Below are 12,390 nucleotides of genomic sequence, written 5' to 3' on the forward strand. Positions count from 1 at the left end.
AAAGCTGAAACATCCAATGATTTTTAAAAATTGAAAATTTTCAAAAAACCAAACAAACCAAAAAATTTAAACTTAATGCAAAAACGGATATAATTGCAACTGCTCAGGAAGCCAGTTCTGCTTGTCATTAGTGAGACCGAATCATTAGGCGGCAAAAATAACAAATACGGACACAACATAATTTCACCAGCAATTCATCGAAACCACAGTATTGAAGCCATTAAAACTAAGACATTGAAAAGCATTGAAAACTTTCAATTGGCAAAAAATTTGAAAACTTTCGCTTTGGCCTCCTTTGATTTTAAATGTGTCTCCGTTGCAAAGTGTCTTTGTGAAAAAAAGCAAAAGAACCACAAACATTGATCAGTATAGAAAACCTAAGAATATCTTATGAAAACACATTTATAAGATCTAAAAACATTAAATAAACCATAAACAACAGCGCAAATATCGTTTGCAGCAACAGAAAAATGATGAGACCTATCAATAATGGGAATAAGTAACTGGTCGACGACAATAAGAAAAATTGAGAAGTACAAAAATATTTTACTTAAAAAAATTACTTAATGTTATTACAACCGATAGCTATAAATTAAATCAGAAAATGGAATCAATTAAACAATCAGAGAAGCAGATAAGGCTATTCTTGTCAAGAATATGCCGCAAGACAACAAACAGAACGACAAATGCACAAAAATAATTTTTTTACGAGAGAAAGGTTGCGCAGCCGTCTAAGCTATTCACTGAAATCTTCAAATATTTATTGGCACATTCCCTACATGCCAATTGAAACAATGTGCAGTTTGATAATTTGAGAAGGGAAAAAATTAAAGCCTCAAACATAGGCAAATATGCAAAAAAACACAAAACATTGATGAAATTGCGTAGTAAGAAAGCCGAGAAACCATTAGTTATCAAATTGAAAACAACTATAAAGAGAATTTTTTTACTTCACTTGGAATATGTTAAAAATTTTGGCCTGCAAATGTTGAGACTAAGCTACATGTGGGCGGAGATAAGAAAATTGGCAATTTCAATGACATTTTCCTAAAACAAATATATTCAAAGTCCTAAGAGGCATAAACTGAAAGCATTGCATAAGTTCCAAAATAGCTCTCAAAGATCCCAATGGGAGCTTTGATTATTATGACGAAGTCCTTAACCTGTAAAAAAGGATAACAAAAGAAGGCAAAAAAACTAAATCAATTAAAAATTACGAAACCGCATAGTCAAACCCATAAAAACTACGAGCTTTTCTCTGAAGACATATGTATATTCTCTGGCCTCATTTTGTTTTAAGCAGAATTTGACATTAACTTTGCCTTGATCTGAAATCATTCCCGTCAGTAATTAACATAAATTTAACAAAACTGCAGAAATATTTTGAAGAGCGCGCTCCAATAAAATATGAATAATTATTGATTGTAAGAATCCAAGATTAGTTCAAACCTAGCTCCAATTTTCCTGCACGTCTAATAAAAAACGCTAAATTAATCTATACGTTTGCAAAGAAGGTTAATTAGCAAATAAAATATTTCAAAAAACGAAAAAGAATGATGCATTTTGGGTAAATTTCGAGTAAACTTTTAAAACCGGCAAAAAATTAATTCCAGAAGACTCCTATAGGAAACGGAAGTACAGCTGGCCCCTTTTTGGAGTTTTCAAAATTGCGACAGCGGATGCTAGGACTCTACTTCCGGCATATTTAAATCAAGTGGGACAAAAAAGTGTATTATGAAACATTTTTGATTTTTAAAAAGTCCGAAATTCAATAAACTTAGCAAAAATATTAACCAAAGATCTCGGATAAAACCAATTGACAAGCTTCCTATCGCTAAAAGTAAGAATAATAATATTGTTATCAACAATTTCAAAAAAATAGCAAAACCGACAAAAATTTTGTCAAAAAAATACGGAAAATGTGAACAAAAATAACGGAATTCCGTCTATTATTCACACAACATTAAAACTCGATAACTCCCTGTTAAAAGAAAATCAAAAAATTGTTAATTCCAAATTCTAAGCTGGTCGGGCTTTCTAATGAAACCACTCGCAAATCTCTATAATGAATGTATCGATCGGCCAAAATTAACTGAACAAAAAAACATTTGAGTATACAGTATGAGTATACAGTACCTCCCCACCAAGTGGGTAGGAAAAAACACTATTTAAAACCAACCTTTGTCGAAATTTTTGAGAGAAACAACACATTTCCATCTCGCAGTTACTGTTGAAAATCTTTAGTAGGCCGATTCAGTCAATGAAAATAACTTTTTTTTGTTAAAGGACGATACTTTTCAGATCCTGAAAGATTGAAAGTAAAATGAATGTGGGTAAGTATTCAAAATTACTTCAATCAAAATCTGAAGTACGTACACAGTTAACTAGACTCCAAGCAACTTGAGCATGACAATTTCTTTTTACTCAGAGTTTTAGTCTACACAAAACGAAATTTCTTGCTGTAACAATAATAGTCTTTTGATGCATAATTAAACACACCGACATCAATTTTGAACAAAAATGCAGCCATCTTTTAGCCCATTAAAACTTTTCACCTGCTATAAAATGACAGCATGACCTCTGCATTTCGTTCAATAATAATATAGAAAACTAGTATATTTAATGTATTGAAAAATGAGTTGAAAAATAAAACATCCCAAGTTTAATATATTAAACAACTCTTAAAAACTGTATTTTTCAATATAAAAATTAAAAATCAACGCCCCAATTTTAGTATACTAAACTACTCTGCAAAACAATATTCTATATCAAATTCTATTTTTTAAGAAACGACGAAAAAAACGTCCAAATTTTAATATACTAAACTAAAGAGTCAAACTGTTTCCCCTTTTTCCTTTTTCGTTTCATGGAGGTTACAATCTATAATTGGTGCATAAATGTTTAAATGGTAATGGCCATTAAGTCATTAAGCATTGCATATCTTATAAGATCTTTTAAAATAATCAGGTAATCTAATAAAAATGATGCATTAATCTTGCAAGATCAAATAATAAACTTAAAAGTTCCAATCTAATCTTGGAATATCTTATAAGATTTGTAATAGCCTGTTAGACTTTACAAGATACGTAGAAGATGGATATCGATCTTTTTAGCCGCATGTCATTAAGCAGAACAATTGCACATTTAATTAAATCATATTTTGTCTTTCCCGGAGAAAAGGAAACAGATTATCAAATTCATGAACAAACTTTACATCACTTTGCATGGTAAAATAATCACGCAAGAGATTGTGTATTAACTCGTATCAAATTTCCACCACATTCGGAGTATAATGAGTTGAAATCCAGTCGCATCAGCAGTTGACACAAGTATGGGTTTGGCTGGTATCCCATAACACTACTCAGGGTCTTGTACAACACTGATGACTGCTTGTTGAACTTTCTTACAACCTGCAAACAAACACACGAAAAACTAAAAAAAATCACTAACAATTTTTTGACAAAAAATAGTGCCAAAGTCACCAAAACTACTAGCTATGGATTCACACTCACAATTAGGTTCATTTATGTATGATTAGCAAAGAACAAGACCTGTCATTAATGATACTAACAGGTTAGACACGAGCAAAATTTAAAAAGGAGCAAAAATCAAAATTCACTAATATTTTATGCCTACAAATAATCTCGAAGTCATAAAAAGCAAAAGCTGCCCATTGACAAACTCACGCAGTTGGAAATAGGCTCAATCAGAACAGATATGCATCATCTTAATAGCACTCAAAATAAGATTCGCCAAAACAGAAGTCAAATTGAAGCACGTGAAAGAAAAATTCCTTACAAAAAAATGAAAATTTGTTCAAACGCCAATTTCTCATTACACTTTAATGCAATTTGAAAACCATGCTTCAGAAATACTCATTTTTTGCTCCATTTAATGCTTCAGCACAACTAAAATCACCACTCTAATTTGACTGCTCTTTGACGTGAAAAATCCGAAAAAATCGTGAACAGATCTTAAAAAAAGACAGCACACCAAAATAAAGACAGCACTCCAAATACTTTGCATCGTAAAAACACAGCATGACAAGTCCTAGACTTTACCCCAAAAATGTAATAACTAACAACTCAAATACCAGCATTTATATAGAGATAACTTGTGAAAACACAGCTTTTGACACTATATACATTAAAGTAAAAATAATAACCATATATAAAAAACAATACATAATTTGGAGAATCAGTGATGCCAAATCTATAAGACCAGTAAAAATAAGTTACGTAACCATTCAGGCTAAAGGTAGCCAAAAATCACACAAAACGAGAGTAAGGCCACTAGTTTTCAGGCGAAGGAAACTCACTAATACGTTGTAAGAAAAACGTTACAAAAGCTATATAAAAAAACAGAAATATTAATTATCGAAACAAAATCATATACCTGAGTCGTTGACAAAAACACAATATTCATCATTGAGAAAGCATAAAACATCTTTTGATTATTTCCGCCCAAAAAAGTGACAAACGTTACAACTGAAAACAAAATTCAAAAACCCTCTTTAAAACAAACGGTATCCAAGTAAAAAAGCAAGCTTAACTGACAAACAGCAAAGAATTAAATTTTGCCAAACGAGTCATTTCATCGGTGAGAATAAGTGGAAAAACAAATAAAAAGTCAATGAAATTTTATGAAAACATATATAAGGTCGAAGCCATGAAAAACCAAAAGATACTAACTGACTACAATCAGTAAAATCATTTAATTCTCAAACAAAAAACGATTGGATCAGTCCTTAATGAGACTAGATGCCAGGACAAAAAGAACATCAAATATGGCAAAACAAGAACCAATAACATTTTATGAAAACACAGTGGAAGTCTTAACAATCATTAGCTATCAAAAAAATTGAAAGGTTCAATTATGTCTTATTAGAAAGCCAATGGGAACTATCATAAATAAAACATATGATCAGAGAAAAAGAGAAAAACTACAGAAAAAAGCAAAAACTCGCCATTTATGCTTCACTAGAACAGGGATGAGACTCATCATTGATGATACTAAGCCATAGGGAAACAAAAAGAAGATCTACGCGAAAAACACAAATTAGCGAAAAATTCTTGAAAGCATATAGTGTCAAACTCATTATATCCAAAAACCATAAACCGAAAAAATGAACAGAAATCATTCACGCATAATAGAAAAGCCTATTAGACTGGTCAATAAAGATACTAAGTGATTAAAAAAAAGCAGACAGGGGCAAAACCCAAAAACAAACCACTTATATTTTAAAACCTATTAGCTGTCCATTGTGGGTACACACTATTGCATCAAAGAACCATGGAAACAAACATAATCAGCATTCGAGGAAATATGCAATAAAAACAGAAGTAAAATTGCAGCAGGTGTAAAAACTACAAAACCGAAAATTTGTGCTAGCATTAGTTTCCCACTTCACCTTTAAAACAACTTCAAAAAATATACCGCATTTGAATTGCCCGTTTTCGCTCCCGATACTACTCTAGCGTGATTAAAATCACTATCGTAAATGCGACTTCTCATTGACATTAGAAGTTATTAATTAGAAAAAATTAAAGGCTTAGACAGATCTTAAGACAGCGCACCAAACCCATCCAAATATTTTGGATTGTAATAAAATAGGGCCACTATATTAACCGGATGATTAGAGCGACTCAGCTATTGATTAAGTTAGAATTAATATTTATCTAAGCTGATAGAGCAGAAATCAGTTCAGCTGTAACGCAAAATGCTTGAAAAGTTTGCGAGAAAAGATAACAATTAATTTAATCCTTATGTAAGACTCACTCTTTGCGAACGAAAAGCACAACTAAGTTGCAACGTTTGACTGGATCCCACAGTTGATGCGCAGTTTTAATTAGATGAGAATTACACAGAATTCAAGGTCCAGACTGAAGGTTATTCGGCTGAAAACTAATATCAACAGGGAGGCTCGGTGATGTGCGTTCGCACATGAAGTTCCGACCCCGCTCATCCACACTTTTAGCTTAATTGTCTACCAAATGAGGAACAGAATGACAAAACTCGAAACTTCACATATTCTTCCAATAAAATAACTGGTGTAAATAAATGCTTTAAACTCCAATTACTAAATAAATAAAATAAATTATCTATTAGAGGACCTACGGGACCTGTCAATAAAAAGACTACGAGAGAAGACAAATAACAAAATCAAATATAAACAACAAGCATTAATTACTACCAAAATTCAATGTATCTTTAAAAAACCCAATAACAAAGTCCAAAAAGATCTGATAACACAAACAAAGAAACTTGTACTCTTTTTTTAGATAACATATAGAATCTGCCATTAATTAACACTAGGGAACAATAACAAAATGGCAAAAATAAAAAATAATCATCAATTTTCTGAATAGAATTGGTTTCAAAGTCATGAAACGTATCAGCTATTAACTGAAATCACTAAATTGCTTAATTTTTTCCTCAATAAGAAGCCATAGAGGTCTGTAATTATCCTTAATAAGTCATCGACTACAAAAAAACGACAAATATAGCAAAAAACTAACAATTTAATTAAATTTTTCGAGAAAACGGTTTTGAAGCCGTGTAGAGCATAATTTATTCACGGAAACCATTAGATAATTTCAATTGCGTCTTTTCATCACCAGCAGTGTGATATCTCACTTCAAATTGTCAGACTATTTAACAATTAGACAAAAAGAACCAAAAGGGGCAAAGTTACAAAAAATTTAAAATCAATTAATTTTAAACTCATGAAAACCATCGGCTATCAACTTAAGTCGTCCAATATTCTCACTTAAACCTCCATAGCATAGGAAACCCTTCATTCATGCAATTAACTACAATAAGTCTGCAAAAAACACACCAAAAAAAAACGATTTAATTAAAGTTTCCGAGAAAACTGTTTCGGGGCCGTGTAGAGCATAATCTGTTCGATAGAAAAATTCGATGTTCAATGAAAAACACGTTGAATTGTGTTTTTCTTTAACAGACTACTTAACAATTGGACAAAAAACACAAGGGGCAAAGTTACAAAAAGTGAATATTTTGAAAACAATAAATTTTATACCAAAGAAAACCATCAGCTATCAACTTAAACTGTCATCGTCCAATATCCTCCCTTAATTCCCCACATTATGTCCTTGAGACCTCAGTCAAAATTCAGAATACGTAATAGGTCTACAAAAAGAACGGAAAATACAGACAAAATTGGAAACTCAATTAATTGTTCCGAGAAATTGATATTGAAGCTATTAAAACTATAATTTTTTAATTATAAGTATTACACTTAAACCAATGCACTCTTTTCAACACAAAAAAATATTGTTAGACGTGACTGTTCGCTAACAAAAAATAAAGAATGGTAAATTTAAAAGTGATGTACAGATTTTTAGAAAACATAATAGTGAAAAGCATTAGCAATGGACTGAAAAGCATTAGCAATGGACAGAAAAGCATAAGCAATGGACTGATTAATTAATTCAAAACTACCACCAAAGGAAGCGATTTTGATTTCACACTAAACAGAATATGCCACACGTCTCTAAAAGAACGGAAAGTACCACAACACTTTTTTCAACAAATTTTGCGAGAAAACGTTGTCGAAGCCGTTAAATCCATAATCTGTTCATACAAAAATTAGCAATTTTCCATTGAGACTTCTTGCAAAATTACAGTATATAATAACTGTTATTAAAGTGATTAAATAGACAGGACCAAAAATTAACCACAACACTAAGCAAAGATCTAAAAATCAAAGAAAAAAAATAAAACTTGTAATATCAAAGCCAAAAAAACCATTCCACAAAAGACAAAGCCGCAATTATGACTACCATATAGGTCACAAAAAACGTAATAAGACTTGTCACTGCTGAAATTCAGCTTTAAGTTGGTTAAAAAAAGATAAAAGAGAGAAAAGGTTCAACAAAAAACTTTTTCAACAAAAAAATTTAAGCATTAGAGCAGCCTTAAGGTCTCAACTGAATCATTCTAGATAGAATACTTAAATCCCTATAAAGCCTCCTTATAGAACTATAACTCCTTATAGAGCCAATTGGAACTATAGTGAAATAGACTAAGTCATAAGACTACAAAATGCGCATTAATGCAGAAGTAACTCGAACAATTTCACAAACCATTTTACTTGTAAACTGTGACAAAGCCAAGGAAACAAGGAGATTTCATTTTAAATGGAGAAATGCGCTACTTGAGTCCCCTAAATGGCAAAAAGGAAAACTCTGGTCAGTAATTAACGTAGAACAAAAAAATCAAAAATACTTTCAAAAAAGACAGCGCCCAACAGCAATCCGAATAATAATTGGTTTGTAAGAATCCTCAATTAGCTCAAAACCAGCCATGCCAATGCCACCCCCATTATTTCAAACACGTCATTGGACCTAGTTTTATAGATGTGAATAATTTGACGAATAAAAGTCATAATAAATGATGCAGTTTGGTTAATTATCGTGTTAAATTAGCAAAAAAAACCGCAAATTTTGAATTCTAGAAAACCCTCCGAGGAAGTGGAAGTAGACATAAATCCCTTTGGAGTGGAGTTTCCACAGATTGCGAGAACATTGATTGCGTTTTTATGTCTTCAAAAGATTGCGTTTTTGTCTTTACTTACGTCAGCTTAAAACAAAGAGGTCTAGAGTTGCAAATTTGAAGCAATTTTTGTTGAAAAATTTGCTGAATTTTAAAAAACTTAGCCAAAATTTTTGTCGAAAGGTATGATCAGATGGATTAGAAATACTTGTTTATCTTAAAAGCTCAGACCGATTATTTTTAACATTCTTGTTAAAAATACTCATTTTTACTCATTGTTAACAAAATTGAAAAAAAAACTAGTAAAAATCCGGAAAATGAGAACAAACAACGGAATTTAGTGAAATGTTCACGAAAACTTAAGCCTCGATAACTACTCGAAAACTATTAATTTTGAAAAAAATCTTTTTAATTCCAAATTCTACGTTGGACGAGCTTTTCAATGATACCACCGAAAACTCTCTACGATGAATTTATCGATCGACCAAATTTGACTGAACAAAAAAACCCATTTGAGTATATAGTTCCTCCCCACCAATAAAAGTGGGGTCGGAACAATTAGCAATTAATTAAAAATAACTTGGAAAATCATTAATCTCCGTTTCTTGTAACTAATTTTACAATTAAGATACTCTAAGCGTGAAAATCATGACCTGTAAAAAACCAAAACAAGTCATTGCAAGCTTTTTTTAAAAATCCACAGACCCGAAAAATATCTTGAATCACGCTCAACCAATTAGTGACTAATTCCATCAAAACAAATAAAACATACAATTCAAACAGAAATGAGAACAGCAAAAGCTGTTAGGTATTCTCTTAACAATTGTCCAGAAGTTAGGACTCCGAATAACTTGTAAATTACTCTTAAAAGCGTGGCACAATTATGTTTCATTTAATCGACAAAAAACAAAATTTGACGGACAAAAAGCACAAAAAAATACATTCTGCGGAAAAGAAAATCAAACAATAAACCACGCGTTCAAAATCTTTATCAATTTTTAGAACATTTCCTTCAAGGTGTTAAACCCCATCAACTGTTCTCCAGAGAATTTGTGAATCGTACACTCCTTACAGGACACATTAAACAACACTCAAACAAAATCAAAGATAAATAAATTAAAGGCAAAAAACAACCGGCAAAAATTACAACAATGTTTCATTTATTTCAGCATACACAAAATTATCGAAGAGTTCAAAAATGTGTTGTTAACAGCAGCAAGAAAAAAATAGTAACAAATAGTAGCTAATGATGAGAAAAAACTCTGAAAACGACAAAGAAAGAACGGGGAGAACATTTCAAAATAGTAAAAAAAAGTCTTAAGACATACCTTCACAAAAACAATTAAAAAATTTTTTCAGAAAATTAACTTGTAGAAACAATCAAATCAAATGCTAATTATCAAATGAAGAGGAATATAAAACTATCACAAAATCCAACTGCAACCAGAATAGTGCCTGTAGACTAAAAACATGAGAAAAGGAACTAGAAAATGCAAGGAAAACGTCAAAAACGGTGACAAACATAGGATCACAAAATAACAATATGTTAAAATGGTCGAAACTGCTCACAAACTTATACTTACTTGCCAATAAATGTGAGAAGAACTACAGTGGCCATAAAAGTAAAACAAAACCGATTATCGAGCGAATTAAGAAGAGAGTGACTTGGGGGGTTGCTCAAACTTTTAAGATTAAGAACCGCCCTTCACATCATGAACATGAAATTCTCTTCGAAATAATTTTGGTGAATCGCATTCTTATAAGAGTCTAGTGAGCCGAAAGGCTCTAAGAGAACTTAATTCGCTCCGGACATAACCTGTTTATTCCGCTGTTGAGGACGAAAAGTCAATAGGATCAGACAAAAAATTGGTCAAGCGAAAAATCGTATTAAAAAAGACCACAGGACTAACATAATTGTTACAAACTTTGTTTCAGAGCAATTAAACACGAAAATGAAAAGCTCAAAATGCATACAAATATAGCGCGTCCCATAAAGTTGAAATAAGCGAATGTTTCAAAAGCCACAGGTTGGAGTTCAAAGGTCAAAGTTCAAATTTAAAACATGTAGAAAAAATTGATGAATAGAAAATTAATGGAAAAAAACGTGACATTCAAATGACCAATTTGATGCTCACTTGCCTGTTCTTGACGTTTTCGAACGTTCGCTTATTTCAACTTTATGGGACAGAATATACTTAGCAAATTTTGGCATTATGAAACTCAACACGTCAATTTGGCCTTTTTGATACCAAAAAAATGTTTGAGCGCGTTCCTTTTGAAATAATTCTGACGAAAATGAAATTTAAGCTCTGATGAGTTCAGTTTCATAAACATCCGACGAACGCTTGATTTAGAATTTGGAGTGGATATAAAATATTTAAATGCTAATAACCTTGTCAAAGACATCCCTATGTTTCTGGTCCAAAACATCGTCAATGCTCAACTTCTCCACTAAGCGATGATAAATATGACACACTTCTAGAATATTCGTGACACAAATTTTGACCGGTGCCATTTCCACGAAACTCTGAACCATAATCTGAGAAATAAATTTCTCGTTCTCCAAAATTAGAGTCTCGTAATCCTTTGTATTGTTAATAGCAGCTATAGTTTTCGCATAATTCGAGCTGATAACATCAACTTGAAGGTAGTAGTAGAAGTTCTGTACCACAAAAGACATGCAAGCTCTGACGTTGAAAAACATCGGCAGAAATTTGGCCAGTGAAGATTTCGATCGTTTGTTGATAGAAATAAGATTGACCCAAATTTGGTGTAGTTCGTCTTCTATTAGCTTGATGTTAAGCATGAACTTGAAAAGTTTGTTGCATCGGTGAAGAATTGAGGCCGTGAATACAAAATGAAGAGGCCACTGAGGTTCGTATGATATCGAGACCCTTGACCAGTTATCTCCGCTTGTCTCTCGTTTGCCTGAAAATGACGGCCAGTTATAACTTTTTACTCTGTTAACGATACGCAAACTGATCTTGATCTGAGAGTGATCATGGCAAATGAATGCGGGTGAATGCATGTCATTGAAGCTAAGAACGTTTAACCGATTACCGTCGAACGAACTGCTCTCGAACAAAAGGCGAGGGGTTGGCTGGTTTGGTTACAGCTGGCTTAAGCTTGAGCGCAGCCGCATTGCTGTTTTTTTTTTGGGGGGGGGGGGGGGGGCAAAACCAAGGGGTGGGTCCCGAACTTATATTAACTCAGATTTTCCATTCACGCTCAATGTTCTAGCTAAAAAGTCGAAAATTTCTAGCAAAAATTTTGCATAATTAAAAGACACAGACAATACTATTACATATCAAATCTGCTGAAACCCAAACTGAAGATCAGATTAGTTGAGTTTCAAAATAATCTAATTAATGGCAAGTACGTGTTCAGGAGTGGGAACACGTGGATACAAAAAACGTGACAACGAAGTAGAAATTGTATTTACAAGATTCGTATCAGACTACCAAAAAACAGCCGGATCAATTAACAGGAGTACCTTCTGAAACACCTACAGACATCACTGATCATTGCTCGCAAATTGCTAGAAAATATCCGCGAAACAGAACGTTGGGACCACCAGTTAAAAGCCTACAGAAGACGAACATAGCTGTCAGCCAGGAAAAGAGGCGCAAAATAGAATTTTGAGACCACTAGTTAAAAAACCAGCATTTAGACAAACATAGCTGGCAGATTTCCAGAAAATAGAGGCGATAAATTTCGCATCGATAATAAAAAACTGACGGAAAAATTTTCTATCATGTTGAGATATTATATTTTGATTAAGAATCTGTATAAATTATTGCTGCTTCTCTTAGCTCCGTTCAAATAACCTTCAATTAAAATGAAACACCTCAGTTGACCTTATCGCCTTGACTT

The 12,390-nt window shown here is 32.5% G+C and overlaps 1 protein-coding gene across 2 annotated transcripts in view; it reads right to left on the minus strand.

Moving 5' to 3' along the window:
* Window positions 1-12,390, minus strand: part of LOC142351960 (gamma-tubulin complex component 4-like) — a 119,330-nt gene that overhangs the window by 88,126 nt on the left and 18,814 nt on the right. For both annotated transcript variants that reach the window (XR_012760984.1, XM_075404250.1), the window contains exons 7-8: window positions 10,910-11,445; window positions 3,261-3,410 (exon numbers count right to left, since the gene is read on the minus strand). Coding sequence is in view for 1 of the 2 variants with exons in the window: in XM_075404250.1 (XP_075260365.1) it covers window positions 3,261-3,410; window positions 10,910-11,445 (686 nt within the window). In the remaining variant the exon portion in view is untranslated. The remainder of the gene's footprint in view (window positions 1-3,260; window positions 3,411-10,909; window positions 11,446-12,390) is intronic.

This window comes from Convolutriloba macropyga, chromosome 13 (assembly GCF_964194025.1).
Source record: "Convolutriloba macropyga chromosome 13, txConMacr16.3, whole genome shotgun sequence".
Lineage (NCBI taxonomy): Eukaryota > Metazoa > Xenacoelomorpha > Acoela > Convolutidae > Convolutriloba > Convolutriloba macropyga.